This window comes from Eulemur rufifrons, chromosome 12 (genome assembly GCF_041146395.1).
Source record: "Eulemur rufifrons isolate Redbay chromosome 12, OSU_ERuf_1, whole genome shotgun sequence".
NCBI lineage: Eukaryota > Metazoa > Chordata > Mammalia > Primates > Lemuridae > Eulemur > Eulemur rufifrons.
In genome coordinates, this window is record NC_090994.1 from 26811996 (window position 1) to 26828764 (window position 16769).

At 36.7% G+C, this 16769-nt stretch overlaps 1 protein-coding gene across 1 annotated transcript in view; it reads right to left on the minus strand.

Moving 5' to 3' along the window:
* Positions 1-16535, minus strand: part of LOC138393683 (centromere-associated protein E-like) — a 29704-nt gene extending 13169 nt beyond the window's left edge. The window contains exons 1-6 of the mRNA XM_069485059.1: positions 16383-16535; positions 10353-10457; positions 8323-8403; positions 8185-8214; positions 5817-6014; positions 4784-4987 (exon numbers count right to left, since the gene is read on the minus strand). Coding sequence (XP_069341160.1) covers positions 4784-4987; positions 5817-6014; positions 8185-8214; positions 8323-8403; positions 10353-10457; positions 16383-16535 — 771 coding nt within the window. The remainder of the gene's footprint in view (positions 1-4783; positions 4988-5816; positions 6015-8184; positions 8215-8322; positions 8404-10352; positions 10458-16382) is intronic.
* Positions 16536-16769: the final 234 nt, after the last annotated feature.

Genomic DNA, 16769 nt, shown 5'->3' on the forward strand with positions numbered 1-16769 from the left:
AATTAAGAGGTAGGAAAACCTGAACTGTAATTGTGAACTGTTGGAGACTCAGACAACTGTACCTGATTGTGGCAGGAGAGGAGAAAAGGAACCATTTTGAAATAAAACATACCATTTTGTTTTTCTCAACAAGGCCTGTTCTGAGGAAAAACTATTGAGCAGACCCTAACATGCTCGGCTTTGATCAGGGCCTAATGTATCTGGGGGAAGGGGAAATGCCCAGTTCTAGGTGGCTCCTGCCTTCCATGTGGGAGGAGGGAAATACCCAGCTCTAGCTCCCTCTAACCTTCCATGAGGGCAAAGGAAAAAGTCCTCAATTCCAGGCACCACTCGCCTTCCACGTGAGGAGAGGGAAATACACTACTTCAGCCGCATCCAGCCATCTTGTTCCACCTAAGGAGGGGGCACTGAAAAGCACTGGTGAAGCTTACAGCCCCAGGGCACGGGCTCACCAAAAGACTGAGAGCTAGTCATAGGGTGATAGAATGCTCCCCCGCCACACCTGACCACTGCATTACCAAAGGCCTATTTACTGCATTTCCTTTTACCTAGCACATTATGCCTGACTGCCAACAAAAAAATTACAAGGCATGCTAAAAGGCAAAACACAGTTTGAAGAGATTGAACAAGTATCAGAAACAAAGTGAGAAATGGCAGGAACATAGGAGTTATCACACCAAGAATTAAAAAAAAAACACTATGATTAATATGCTTTAGGGGCTTTAATGGAAAGAGCAGACAACATGCAAGAACAGATAGATGATATAAACAAAGATGAAAATTCTAAGAAAAAATAAAAAAGAAATGCTAGAGATCAAAAATACTGTTAACAAAAATGACGAATGCCTTTGATGACCTCATTAGTAGATGGGCTCAGGAAAGAAAATTAGTTTGAGAGAATTACAACAGAAATCTCCCAAATTAAAAAGCAAAGAGAAAAAAGACTGAAAAAAAAAATCCAGAATGTCCAAGAACTCTGGGGCAACACAGAATGTGTAATATATACATAATGGGAATACCAGAAGCAGAAGAAAAGAAGAAACAGAAGGAATATCTGAAGCAATAATGACTAAGAATTTCTGCCAAATTAATGTCAGACACCAAACCACAGATGCAGAAAGCTCAGAGAATGCCAAACAGGACAAATGCCCAAAAAACTATATCTAAGCATATTATATTCAAACTTCAGAAAAATCAAAGATGAAGAAAAAAATCTTAAAAGAAGCCAGAGGAGAAGAAACAGCTTACCTTAGCAAGGCTAAGAATTACACCCAACTTCTCAGAAACCATGCAATCAAGAAGAGCACAGAGTGAAATAATTAAAATGTTAAGAGAAAAAAACACACCAACCTATAATTCTAGACCCTGTGAAATTATCCTTCAAAAGTGAAGATATAAAGACTTTCTGAGAAAAACAAAAATTGAAGGAATTTGTTGCCAGTAGACCTCCCTGCAAGACATGTTAAAAAGAAGTTATGCTGAGGACAAGAAAATAATGTAGGTCAGAAACTTGGATCTACATAAAGGAAAAGCATTAGAGACAGAATAAGTGAGTTCTTAACTGAACAAATAAGTTTGTTTGAAATAAAAATAGCAACATTGTATTTCATTACATAAGTCCATATATATATGCATGCTTATCAGTGAACTGAATAAAAGCAATGATACAAGGGATGGGAGGGAGGAATTAGAAATATTTTGTTATTATAAGGTATTCATACTACTCATGAAGTGGTATAGTGTTATTTGCAAGTAGACTAGGATTAGTTGTAAATGTATATTGCAAATTCTAGAGCAACCACTGAAAAAGTACAGAAAGAGGTATACTTGATATGCTAAGAAGAGAAGATGGAATCATAATATAGTCAATTAAAACCATAAAAGGCATAAAAAGTGTGGAAGACAAAAACAGAAACAAAGAATAAGGGCAACAAATAGAAAACGGTAACAATATGGTAGATATTAATCCAACTATATTGATAATCACCTTAAATGTCAATAGCCTAAATACACCAATTAAAAGACAGATTGTCAGATCTGATCAAAAAACAAGACTCAATTATATGTTGTCTACAAGAAACCCACTTTAAATATAAAAGCACATAGAGACTAACATTAATCAAAAAAAGTGAGAGTAGCTGTATAAATTTCTCCAGCCCTTTACTTTTTAATCCAACAACAGCACATTACACATTCTGCTCAAAATCACATAGAACATTTACCAAGACAGACCACATTCTGGGCCATAAAGCATATTTTAACAAACTTAAAAGAAATCATACCAGGTCTGCTCTCAGACTGCAATGCAATTACATTAGAAACCAGTAAGATAGCTGGAAAATCCCACAAATACTTGGAGATTAAACAACACACTTCTAAATAATATAAAGCTCAAAGGAGAAATATTAAGAGAAATTAAAAAATATTTTGAACTAAATAAAAATGAAAATACAACTTATCAAAATCCGTGAAAGCAGTGCTTAAAGGAAAACTTACACCATTAAATACATATATTAGAAAAGAAGAAAGATCTAAATCAATAAAGTAGGCTTTAAATTTAGGACACTAAAAATGAACAACAAATTAAGTTTAAAGCAAGCAGAATTCAATGAAATTGAAACAGGAAATCAACAGAGAAAATAAAGAACCCCAAACACTGGTTCTTTGAAAAGTGCAATAAAATATATAAGTCTCTAGGTAGGCAAACTAAGAAAAAAAGAGAGAAAGGACCCAAATTACTAATATCAGAAATGGATGAGGAGACATCACTACAGATCTCGTGGAATATTATGGACAATTCTAAGCCACAAATTTGATAACATGGATGAAATGGACCAATTCTTTGAAAGATACAATCTACAAATACTCAACAGAAGAAATTGACAGTCTCAGTAGGCCTGCATCTATCAAAGAAATGAAATCAGTAATTAAGAGCCTTCTAATACAGAAAGTACCAGGCCCACATGAGTTAACTGGTTAATTCTACCAAATTCAAGGAAAAAATTATACCCATTCTCTATAATCTCTTCCAGAAAATAGAAACAGAAGGAATACCTCCCAACTCATTCTATGAGGCCAGGATTATCCTAATATCAAAACCAGAGGATGACATTACACAAGAAAACTACAGACTAACATCTTTCATGAACATAGATGCAAAAATCCTCAGCACTTGAACACTGCACCAAGAGAATGAGAAGACAAGCCACAATGTAGGAGAAAATATTTGCAAAAGACATATCTGATAAAGGACTGTTATTCAAAATATACAAAGGATTCTTGAACCTCAATAATAAAGAAGCAAATATTAATAACGTGACTGAAAAATGGGAAAAAAACCTGAATAGACACTTCATCAAAAAAGATACACAGGCCGCAAATAACCATATGAAAGATGTTCAACCTCATATGCCATGAGGTTATTGCAAATTAAACAATGGGATATCATTGCATATTTACTAGAGTGGCCCAAATCCAAAAGTGACAACACCAAATTCTGGAGAGGATGTAGAGCAACAGGAATTCTTATTCACTGCTGGTGGGAATGCAAAATGGTATACCTTCTTTGGAAGACAGTCTGGCAGTTTCTTACAAAACTAAACACACTTTTACTATTGGATCCAGCATTGCATTCCTTGATATTTACTCAAATGAGTTGAAAATGTATGTCTACACAAATAGATGCCTATATATGTTTACAATAGCTATATTCATAATTGCCAAAACTTAGAAGCAACCAAGATGTCCTACAGGAGATGAGTAAATTGGTACATCCAGATAATGGAATACTATTCAGTGTGAAAAACAAATAAGCTATAAAACCATGAAAAGACATGGAGACAACTTAAATACATATTACTAGGTGAAGGAAGCCAATCTGAGAAGGCTAAATACTGTATGACTCCAACATATGACATTCTGGAAATGGCAATACTATGGAGACAGTAAAAAGATTAGCACTTGCCAGGGGTTAGAGAAGAGAATGATGAATATGGGCAGAGCCCACAAGGGATTTTTAGGGCAGTGAAACTATTCTGTATGATAACTATAAAAATGGATACATGTCATTATACATTTGTCAAAACTCATAGAATGTATAACACCAAATGTGAACTCTAATGTAAACTATGGACTTTGGATGATAATGAAATATCAATTCATCAATTGTGCCAAATATTCCACTCTGGTATGGGATGACAACAGCAGGAGAGACTGTGTGCTTGTGGAGATGAGGTAACTGAGAATTCTCCGTACATTCTGCTCAATTTTGCTGTGAACTGAAAACTGCTCTTGAAAAATAAAGCTTATAAATAAAAAACAAACTACATTTTTGAACCTCAGTGTTCAAGGATTAGCACATGGGGCCCTACTAACATAGGTGGCCAGGCCTGGCTATGGCTTTACCGCAGCTGCTGCCCAAAGCCCCGAAGTGGACTCATGTCTCACCATCTCTGAGGCTACTCGGGGAAAAGGCTCAATTCTTACAAAAGCTGTGAGGAGATGGAACAGAGAACAGTAAGAGGATTCAAGATTCCACAAGTGGAAACTGAACATTACACATCAATATTTTGTTACCTTTATCAGCAGAAATTGATATATTTAATTATCTTAAGGAACCATAATACATTAGAAGAACGTGTATTACAAAACCAATTTTTATAAAACATATACAAATAAATTTTAAAAAATACTTAAAATTAAGTTGCTCTAACCCCCTTTAAGGAGGTAAAAAAATTAAAGCAAACAACAAGAATGAGGTGGTATAATAAAAAGTAATACTTACAATTATTTTGTTGTTAAAGAAGTAATTCACTTGACAAATTCTATCGTTTTCCTTCTGGATGCCATTTTTAAGCTTTTCTGTATCACAATGAGTATTCAACCACTCTTCCAAAAACCGCGTCATTTCTTTCCTATTACTTAAAACTTGTTGAAATTCAGTCTTTATGCTGGGGAAGTCACTTTCTGAGAAATCTTTAAGAATTTCCTAGTGAAGAATAAGCATTGAAGGGCCTGAACATTAGGAAAGTTTTTATCCAAATATGATATAAATTTTATCATACATGATACAAATATCATAAAAAAGTAAAGTATCTACTGGCCTTTTATTCTTCTTAATGTCTAAAGTAAACTAAGAAATATAATTCTAATTTAAAACTTTATTCTAGTTATTTCTGTAATAAAATTTTGGCAGCATAGGTAATGTAATAGATTCTATCTGTTAGAATTAGAACCTGTCAAAATGATAAATCTACGCGGTTCACTATCATGATACATGAAGTGCTTCTTTTTTTTTTTTTTTTTTCTGAGTCTCCCTATGTTGCCCAGGCTGGTCTTCAACTCCTGGACTCAAGTGATCCTCCCACCTCAGCCTCTAGAGGAGCTGGAATTATAGGTGCATGCCACCATGCCCAGCTTCATGTAGTGCTTCTGAATGTAGCTTTTTACATACAACATGCATGTTAGGAGCTGGATGCCAGCCTCACATTTTTGGGTTAAAGTAACACACTCCACATGGAGCTGTTGCAATAAAAAGTTTCTGACTCCTAGCGTAGATGAAAGAAGTTTTAGAAGGCATTTTGGAAACTTATTCTGAGGTTCCATGAATTCCCACTTGCTGATGTTAAATCTGTTTTTCTCTATCTATGGAGGTCGGTAGGGAGGCTAGTCCATTACTTGGCAGCGTTTGTGTCTTGGCAGTTGTCACTCTGCAACCCTATCTTTAACTTATGTCAAATAAAAATGGCTCTAAGCATATGAGAAGACCCCTTTCTATTTGTTAAAATGACTTAAAGTCTAATTAAATCCATTTATACCTCCATATGTAGATCCATATTCTGGTTCAACTTGAAGTCCCTGAATTCCTTGGATGGTACATCACAATCTTGTTGAAGGTGCTGTATTTTAATTAGCAATTTGTTTTGCTTTTCCACTTCACCAATAAAATCCATTTCAAATTTATTGATGGATTCATGTTGTTCTTCTTTCATCTTTGTAATACAGCTTAGTACACACTGGCAGAAAAAAATTAAACAAATTGGAAAATGAAACTTTTATCACATTTAGAGGAAGTTTTAATCCTTGAAACTATGAGGTAGGATGGCATTTCTTATTTATCTATATACTCTGATAAGTGAGGAACAGGTAAGGAGCTTCTCTCTATCCCTAATTTTTTCTACTCAGCATCTTGGGAGAATAACTTCCAGACCTCTACTTCCATATTTCTGACTTCCTACTAGATATACCTCATGGATGTCTTATAAGTACCTCAAATTCAGTATGTTTAAAATTTAACATAATCCCTTTCCCCATAAGGATTCCTCCTTTTTCTATTGCCCTCTTTTTGGTTAATTATATTGCCAATCACCCAGGTTTCCTAGTTAGACACTTGAGATTCATTTTCAACATCATCTCTTCCCCTCCTTGATTGGGTAACCAAACAGATGATGTTACATACCTCAAAACTTCCTTGCTAAGCATATTTAGATGTTTGACTTCAAGGTGACAATGACTTGAATGCCATATGTATCTGTGGACCTCAGGAATAAGTTCTGGATGTCTCATTGCCAGGATCTGAGGAAGAATTATCACGGCCTGAGGGGCCATCTACCTAGGAGATAACTGCTCCCCAATTGCTCAACTTCCACCATTTCTTAACCTCTTATAATTTGGCCTCTTCCCTAACCACCCAATGAAAATGGTTCTGACAATGGTTACCAATGAGCTCTATTATCACCAAATTGAGAGGATATCACCAGTCCATATTCTGGCTCTCTGAAGTCTTTGCCACTCTTGACCATTTCATCTTTTTCTTTTTCTTTTTTTTTTGAGACAGATCTTGCTCTGTTGCCCAAGGTAGAGAGCAGTGGCATTATCACAGCTTACTGCAACCTCAAACTCCTGGGCTCAAGTGATTCTCCTTCCTCAGCCTCCCAAGTAGTAGTATGGTGCATGGTTCCCAGGACTATTGGTCTGCACCACTACGTCTGGCTAATTTTTTGTAGAGACGCGGTCTTGCTCTTGCTCAGGCTGGTCTTGAACTCCTGGCTTCAAGCAATCCCCCGTCTCAGCCTCCCAGAGTGCTAGGATTACAGCTGTGAGCCACTGCGCCGGGCCTTGACCATTTCACTTTTTATACTCTTCTCCACTGACTTAAGCAATACCACTTTCACTCAGTTCTTTCCTGTCTCACTTACTTTTTCAACCCTGAACCCAAGTATTGCTCCCTTTTCTGCTACTGCCTCTTAGACATTTATCTTTTCCAGAGTTCTCTTCTTAGCCCAAGACTCTTATTCTTCAAATGCTTTCTGCATGATCTTACCTCACACTTCTTCTATTACCTATCACCTATACGCTGATGAATCTCAAATCTTAGTCCCGACTTTTCTCCTGCCAAACTTCAGAATCACAACTAAATGCCTACTTGGTTTCTCTTCTTGGATATTCCATTATAAGGTTTTCAACCTCAAAATATCTCAGTCTAATCACCTGGTCTCTCTTGCCTCACCTACCAAGCTTCTCTTTCTTTTTTATCTCATTTAATGGTACCACTATTCACAAACCTGACTGAGCCCAAACTCGAGACTCCATCTAAACTGTTCTCCCTTACCTCCACAATCTATCATGTGGACCTACCATTTTAAGCTGCTAAATATTGCTTTAATCCCTTTTGTCCTCTCCAGCACTATGAAACCTTCCCTAGCAGTATAGTCACACCAAGTATCTCGTCTGGACTATTGTAACTGCCTCTTGTCTCTTCTTTCTACCACTGGAAGAAATATCCCCCTCAAACTCATTTCTTCTTTATTCTGTACTGAAGTACCTCAATGGTCATCTGATCCTGTTACTGCCACCCCTCAGAATAACCGTCCAATGACTGCCTATCATCTACAAAATGAACTCCAAGCTGGACTGAGATCTTTCAGATGTTGTTCACATCTGCCTCCTGAACACCCTGGCAGTGTCTAGACCCACAGGCAGAGCTCAGGCCTTGCTGAATGAACAAGTATTAGGAATACTGAAGATTCTGAACATATTATTCACAGACCTATGTAATATTTAATTTGGTAGTAAGTACACAAAATAGCAAATATGCCAGCACCCATAGCAGGACTTAAATACACTGAAGTTTGTAACTGAAATTTATAGCTCTATCTATAAAGATATTACTAAAAAAGACAGTACCTTAAATTTCTTTATGATTTTATGAAATTCCATGGAACATCTCTGGTTTGCGGTAAGAAGTTTTTGAATCTGTTTGGTTTGCAAATCTGGAAGTGACAGGTTTGCTTTTACTCTAATTGAAAGCTCTTTTTAGGTTTCAATTTCTGTCTCCAAGTCAAGAGACAATCCATTTAAGCACTCATAGTGATTATTCATCTCTGAGTATCTCTTCAGGAGCCCCTAAAGGAAATTAGAATTCATTCAACTTAACAATGCATTCAAATTTAACAATAAGTAGTTCCAACCCTAACATTTTAACTAAACTTACATTTTTACGTGTTCTGTAGACCAGAAATAAATTAAGACCTTTACATTTAAAACCAAAAGGAAATTGTTATTTTTGGTTTTGGATTAAAGAAATAATACACCATTATTGTGGAAATTAAAAAAATTTTAAACATTACAAAGAAAACCAGGAACAACCATTCTTATCATTTTGATGCTTTTTCTTTTAGTCTTTGAATATCCATGCTTTGAATTAACATTGGCAAAATCTGATGAGAAATTTGAGTGAATTCACTCTAGTACGCATTGTAGCTCAAGGCTGAATGCTGGCTTATGTTTATAGTAGGCAGTATAAATTAGCAGCTAAAACAAGAGACTAAGAATCAAACTGCCTATCTGCAAGCTTGGTATAGCCATTTCACATGTTTCTATTATCTGCCTAGAATCTGCTTTCTAGCCCTCTCTCAGTGCTAGAGTTCAGGTTCTAGCTCTGGCACTTCTTAACTGGGGAAGTTACCGAGCCATTTCCATCAACAACAGGATGACTACAATAACTGCCACAAAGTTTTCCAGGGAATTAAGTAAAATATTAACTCCATCTATATATATCTATGTACTCTATAAAAAGATACAGACATTAAGCTTGCAGGAAATAAAATTATATTTGTAAAAATGTTTCTATACCCAAGTTTTGAACTTAGACTTGGTTTCAAGTTATTCTACCAATTTATTAGCTGTGTAAACTTGGGCAACTGCTAAATTTCCTTTCTGAGCCCTAGTTCCCTTGTGTATGAATGGAGTGACAAAGCCTATCTCCTGAGGTAAAACACCCAGCATGGGACCTGGCATGTGGTAGACATGTAATAAACCTGGGCCTGTAAACTCCAATGCCTAGGGGCCAGGAAGGTGACACACTGGTCAGAGCCCAGGTGGAGGAGCATGTTAAGTTCAAGTTGCTGCAATCATTGTCAGTGACATGTTTCAATCAGGGTGTGAAGCAATACAACAGGAGGCTTCTCACAATGATGAGCCCTCTGTTTTTCATAATTTAAGAAAAGCTACACGTTCCTTAATCTGTGATGTTGGAGAGCAGATTCCTACTTCTGGTCTGGGATGAACCACGTTATGGTACGCAGCAGCACAGTGAGCACTGACTTCTGTCAGGACTGTGCTAAATGGTATAACCATAAACTATACAAAAAGTCCTTCGTGATCTTGCATTCTGATAGGGGTGACGGCAAATCCTGTTGGCTTTACCTTCAATATATATTCAGAATCTAAATACTTCTCACTACCTTCCACTGCTCCTTCTCTGGGCCAAAGCATGATCACCTCTGCCTGGATTATTGAAATTAGTCTTTGCAGTGGTCTTCCTGCTTCCACTCTGTCCATTTTCAACACAACAATAGGAGTCATCCCTTTAAAATGTAAGTCACATATGTCTCTCTTGTGGTCAAAACTCTCCAATGGATCTCCATCTTACTCTGAATAAAACCCAAAGTCCTTTTAATGTCCCGCAGCCTGCCTTCTCCCTTGTAACTTGCTGACCGTATTTCTTATTAGCTTCTCTCCTTCTTCATGTTCCTTCAATCCACCACGCAGTCTTCTGCCTTAGGAGATTTGTACTTGGTGGTCCTTCTGCCTAGAATTCTCTTCTCCCAGATACCTGTATGGCTTCACCTGGTGTCACCTCTTTCAGGTATTTGCTCAAATGTCACCTTTCCAGAGAGGCCTTACCTCACAAACTGCTATTGTTGTTTGTGTATGTACTTATACATGCACACACATACATACATGTACTAGATTAGAACGTTTAGAAAATCACTGAGCACCAACTATTCATTCCACAGAGGTCCCTTTGAATCCTTTTTAGGAATCCTTGAAGTTTTAAGAGGGGCACTTACTTCTATCCTAAAGCGCTTTTCCTTCAGGCTTTCTGTAAGGTGCTGTTGTCCATCGCTTAGTAACATTTTTTCATATTTTACTGCCTCCTCATGGTTCTGATGGTTCTGTTTTGGTACAAAGAAATAAACAGGACTTCAGCTGTAATTACATTCTCACATAATGTCTAATTAATTATATACTCTTTTATCACTTTTTTACATTAACTTTTAATAATAGAATTAAATATTACACTTATAACACAAAAGCAATGTTAAAATGATCTGAAAATGAATAATAATATCACTAAATCTTATACTGAGTGACTTCAACTCATTGGGAAAAAAAAAGTGGGAGAATCATGTACTTTTTGGAGGTAAGATTTATTCTTCATAGTTGTAAAAGAAGGTTTTAGATTTATTTCTGGTCCTGACTTTTCCAAATCTCTGCATTATTCATTTGTAGTTTTGACAGGGGGCACTAACTTTTATCCTAAAGCACTTTATTGCCACCAACCAAAAATGCTAGCAAAGCTACCTACACTGTCCACAGTGTTCCAAGCCCTAGTTATATATTCTTCCCAGCACCTGGGAACAGAAAGTTCATAACCTGTTTATGTTTTGCATTTCTGATTAAAAAGTACAAAACACAACACTTTCTCCCACTTGTTTTATCTTGTTCACTAGAGTACATAGGAGAATGACTAACTGTTCAATAAATATTTGTTGAATGAATTAACTCTCTATATAAAGTTAGCTAGGAAACACAAAGATTCCCAAATATCTAGTGTTTCTGCTCAGATAGCAAATGAAATTGTTTTCTATTTTATTATTGATTGAAAATGAAAAACATTTTTACAGACTTATTTCATACAACTCATTTATTTGAACTTTTTGTTACTTTTTAGAGGATTCAATCAAGTTTTTTAAAAATATATGATTCTGGCACTCTGGGAGGTCAAGCAAGACAGAAGGATCATTTGAGGCCAGGAGTTTGAGACCAGCCTAGGCCTGGGCAACATAGCAAGATCTTGTCTCTACAAAAAAAAAAAAAAAAGGACTATATAATTTTGGGCCGGGTGCAGTGGCTCACTTTGGTGAGACCTTGTCTTTACAAAAAATAAGAAAAATTAGCTGGGAGTGGTGGCACACACCTGTAGTCCTAGCTACTTAGGAGGCTGAGGCAGGAGCATTGCTTGAGCCCAGAAGTTCCAGGTTACAGTGAACTATGTTCATGACCCTGGCACCCTATCACTCTATCTTGGGCAACACAGCAAGATTTTGTCTTAAAAAATATATATATCTTTTTTCATAAATATTCTCATAAATATATGAGATTCTGAGTATTTATCAATAGTCATACCAGAAGTACTTCTCTTTTTTATATTTATGTTGCCTTTTTCCCTTTTAACTTCACCAAAAAGAGCCCATCTCTAGAAGTCTATCATTTCATGTAGAGAAATGAGATTATTTGCTCTTTTACAAATCAAATCCTTCAGATATTTCTTCATTTAGAATAATGCTATTTCTTGGTTTAAAAAAGATTTAAAAAATTATATTAAGGAAAATAGTTGCTTTAACAAATCTTTTCTCAAAAATAATGAATTAAATGGTATTTTCTAAAAAAAAATGTGACTTCATTTAAGACTGTTTACTATTTGTGTGAAAGTTATAGTAAATAGTTTTCCCACTACCCTTTACTGTTCATAGAGATTTCCAGAAAAGAAAAATATTGTTATCCTTTTCTTTTCTTTTCATATCAGCTTATTATGGGGGTACAAAAGTTCAGGTTATATATATTGCCCATACCCCCCCATCCTCTCGAGTCAGAGCTTCAAACGTGTCCATTCCCCAGACAGTGCACATCACACTCATCATGTAGGTATACACCCATCCCCTCCCTCCACCCCCTACCTCTGTCCGATACCCAATTGGTGTTATTCCTAAATGTGCATTTAGGTGATGATCAGGGAAACCAATTTGCTGGTGAGTACATGTGGTGCTTATTTTTCTATTGTTATCCTTTTCAAAAAAGCTTGGTTCTTGGCTGGGCATGGTGGCTCACACCTGTAATCCTAGTACTCTGGGAGGCCGAGGCTGGTGGATCGTTTGAGCTCAGGAGTTCGAGACCAGCCTGAGCAAGAGCGAGACCCCATCTCTACTAAAAATAGAAAGAAATTATATGGACAAATAATATCTATAGAAAAAATTAGCCTGGCATGGTGGCGCATGCCTGTAGTTCCAGCTACTCCGGAGGCTGAGGCAGGAGGATTGCTTGAGCCCAGGAGTCTGAGGTTGCTGTGACCTAGGCTGACACCACAGCACTCTAGCCCGGGCAACAGAGAGAGACTTTTGTCTCCAAAAAAAAAAAAAAAAAAATAGTCTACCTATGTTACTGTCACTGATACCCTGCATAATTCCATAGAATTTAATTTTCTTTTGAAGTACAATATACATTAAGTGCATTAATCTTAGGTATATAACTCAATTATTTGTGACATGTTATACGGCTATGTAACTACAACCCAGATTAAAACAGGGAACATTTCCAGTACTCCATAAGGTTTCTGTGTGTCCCTTCTTAGAGGGAGCCACTATTCTGACCTTTATCATTCTAGATTAGTTTTGCCTGCTTTTGAACTTATATGTCACAATATATGTATCCATTCTCTTACTGATAGCAAACAACTGAAAACAATTCCAATGCCTATTTTTGAATAAAGCTGGTATGAATATTCCTGTACATGTGTTTTTGTGGAAGTATACACAAAACTTTTCTCTTGCGTACGTCCCCAAGGAGTCAAAATGCTAGGCCTTAAGGCTGGCTATGTTCAGCATTAGTAAATACTGTTATGCTGTTTTCCTATGTGGCTGAACCATTTTACATCCCCTCAAATTTTAGGCACAGATAAATCAGACATCCAATCAAACAAAACCCCACAAAAATACCTTTTCTCATAATTTAGCATTTGAATTTTCTAAATCTATTTGCATATTTGATATTTCATCTGTATTCTCAGAAACAATTCCTCTGAGTTTATCGATAGTTGCCTGGTGCTCTTTCAGATGCACATAAGCAATTCTTAGTTCCTCTTGTTTTTTTAGATCCTTTATCATTAGAGAAATTTTAAGAACAATGACATATCTTAATGTTAACTAGTACTTTTTTTTTATAAAGTGATACATTTTCTTAGTAAAAATAATAACACTTTTACTCTACACTTTTGTTGTTTTTAGAAAGTTGTAGGCTGCTTCTTCCCTGTTCTCATCTCCCCTTAATCTTCTCCTGCTTTCTATGAAGCAAACACATAATATTTTTTTAAGTGTTGCAAACTATTTTGACTTATTGCTCACATTTACTCGGTTTCCTTCTAAGGAACATTTAAATTATTTCCCATTACAAACTACTACTATGAACAACCTTGTGGTATATATATATATACACATATTCATTTAACATTGATTCAATATATATGTATGATAAAGTCCATAAAGAAAATGCTATTTTAAAGTTTTCAAGAACAATACCAAATTATGCACTTAAAGTTTATACCATTTCACTCTTGCCAACTATACTGCTCGTTTCAAAGAAGGGTTCATTGCTTTAAGAAACAATACATTTACTTGCTAGGAAGAGGAATGAGTATAACTTACTTTAGCTTCTGTTTCTCTAAGGCTTTCCCTAAGTTGTTCTCGCTCCACTTTGAGAGTTTCCTCTACTCTTCTTAGGCTATCAATTTCCTTAGTAACAAACCCTATTTCCTCAATGTTTTCATGAAGTTTCTTTTTCTTTTCTTTTTTTTTTTTTGAGACAGAGTCTCACTCTGTTGCCCAGGCTAGAGTGAGTGCCGTGGCGTTAGCCTAGCTCACAGCAACCTCAAACTCCTGAGCTCAAGGGATCCTCCTGTCTCAGCCTCCCGAGTAGCTGGGACTACAGGCATGCACCACCATGCCCGGCTAATTTTTTTTTTCTATATATATTTTTAGCTGTCCATATAATTTCTTTCTATTTTTAGTAGAGATGGGGTCTCGCTCTTGCTCAGGCTGGTCTCGAACTTCTGAGCTCAAACGACCCGCCCACCTCGGCCTCCCAGAGTGCTAGGATTACAGGCGTGAGCCACCGCGCCCGGCCTCATGAAGTTTCTGAGTTGTTATAGCCTAAGATGCGAGAAATGACCACCTAAAGACCGAATTGAGCCAAATTAGGAGTCTTTATTAGCTGGCCAGCAACCACCACCTGTCCTGGGAAAGTCCAGAGACAGAGAATGGCCCCGATCTTAAAGTGAGCAGGGGTTATATACCTTCATCACTAACAATACTAACAATACTAACAATACACATACGGCTAAAAACATGTTGATTACAATAATTCATAAGCAAGCAAACTTACAGAAGCAAACAGCATCCATTAAATCAAGGAACATTTCCTTGAGGAACATCCAAGGAACATTTTTCCAAGGAACTGCCAAGTGTAGTACAATGTAACTATAGACACCTAATGATTTTAAACAATCACTTACAAGTTAATCACTGTATAAATTTTTTTCTGTTATTTATGTATTTTTTAACTTTACACAGCAGTGAGTCCGTACACAAGATGGCCGTACTGTGGCTCACAGAGCTATACTGATTACTGTGCCTCATCACATGAGTCAACCTTAATTTCTCCATTTTAATACTTTCCAGAGTTGAACTCTGGGCCTCTAATTGTTTCTTCAGTTGCTCTGTTTGATACATAGCTTCCCCAAGAACACTTTTTTTTTTTTTTTTGAGACAGAGTCTCTCTTTGTTGCCCAGGCTAAAGTGAGTGCCATGGCGTCAGCCTAGCTCACAGCAACCTCAAACTCCTGGGCTCAAGTGATCCTACTGCCTCAGCCTCTCGAGTAGCTGGGACTACAGGCATGTGCCACCATGCCTGGCTAATTTTTTCTATATATACATTTTAGTTGGCCAGATAATTTTTTTCTATTTTTAGTAGAGACGGGGTCTCACTCTTGCTCAGGCTGGTCTCAAACTCCTGACTCAAACAATCCACCCGCCTCGGCCTCCCAGAGTGCTAGGATTACAGGCATTAGCCACCGCGCCCAGCCCCCCAAGAACATTTTTTACTTTAAGAAGTTGATGTTCTTTCTCCTGAAGTTCTTGGATCTTGAGATAATCATACAGTAAAATTAGAATATCAATAGATATACATAAAAATCTATATAGTAGTCTCTGAATAGGCAAATAAATCTTCACTTGCCTTCAATTTTCAGCCAATTCATATCTTGTTTTATTACAAAAAATATTTGATTCAAACTCTGTTACTCAGTAACAACTTAAAACAAAATACCTGTGCCTTTAAGGCAGCATCAGAGTTTTCCAACTTTATTTGCATATTTGATTTTTCATCTGTTTTCTGTGACACAATCCCTCTGAGTTTATCAATAGTTTCTTGGTGCTCTTTCACATGTATTTGAGCAATTTTTAGTTCTTCTTGTTTTTCTAGGTCTTTTATTATTAGAGAAAGAAAAATAATACACTGAGAGTAAAATAATTCACATAGTATAGAAAGATCTAGGGCAGGAAGTAAACATCTTCCTACCCCCTTCTGAGGCCTCCCAGTCCTCACCCACACTACTCTGCAACTTACCCCTTTCCCTAATAGCACACTTCCAAATCAGCACTCCACCCCTACAACACTCTTTATCTGTGGTGTAGTATTCCATGATGTGAATGTGCTGCATCTATTCTTCCAGGCCCCTACCAATGGACAGTTAGAAGTTTTCTCATTTTTTGTTTGCTTTATGTCATTATTGCAACTTGCTGTAATAAATATTCTACAAATATCTTTGAATACTTATGCAAATGTGTGCAGGATGAATAGCCACGATTGAACTTTTTGAGTCAATGAATAAACTTATTGAAAAATGTGGAAGGTATTACCAAATATACTCCCTCCAATCTTCCCCAAGATCGGACCTATTTTACACTCCCACTAATGCTATGGCCAATTGTTGTTTTAGGACACAAGGTCTTAGCTCCTGGGGGGGTGGGTAGGAGATGGTAACTCACTCGAATTATGGTTTCTCTTAGGTTTTCCTTGACCTGGTCTCTCTCTACTTTGAGAGTCTCCTCCACACTCCTAAGGTCATCTCTTTCTTTTGTTATAGATTTAATTTCTTCCAGGTTTTCATGGAGTCTCTGAGTCAATTTAACATTCTCCATTTTTATATGTTCCAGAGTTAACTTCTGGGCCTCAAATTGCTCCTTCAAGTGTTCCATTTCATTCTTCTTGAGCTTCCTTGACAGCTTTCATCTTAAGAAATTGATCTTCTTTTTTCCTGAAGTTCTTGCATCTGAGAAATCATAAAATCAGTTAAGATACAAGCAGAGTCTTTTAGGAAAACAGAATTATTCCTAAATTAAGGCAATCATCTCCACATTGTAATCTAACTTATG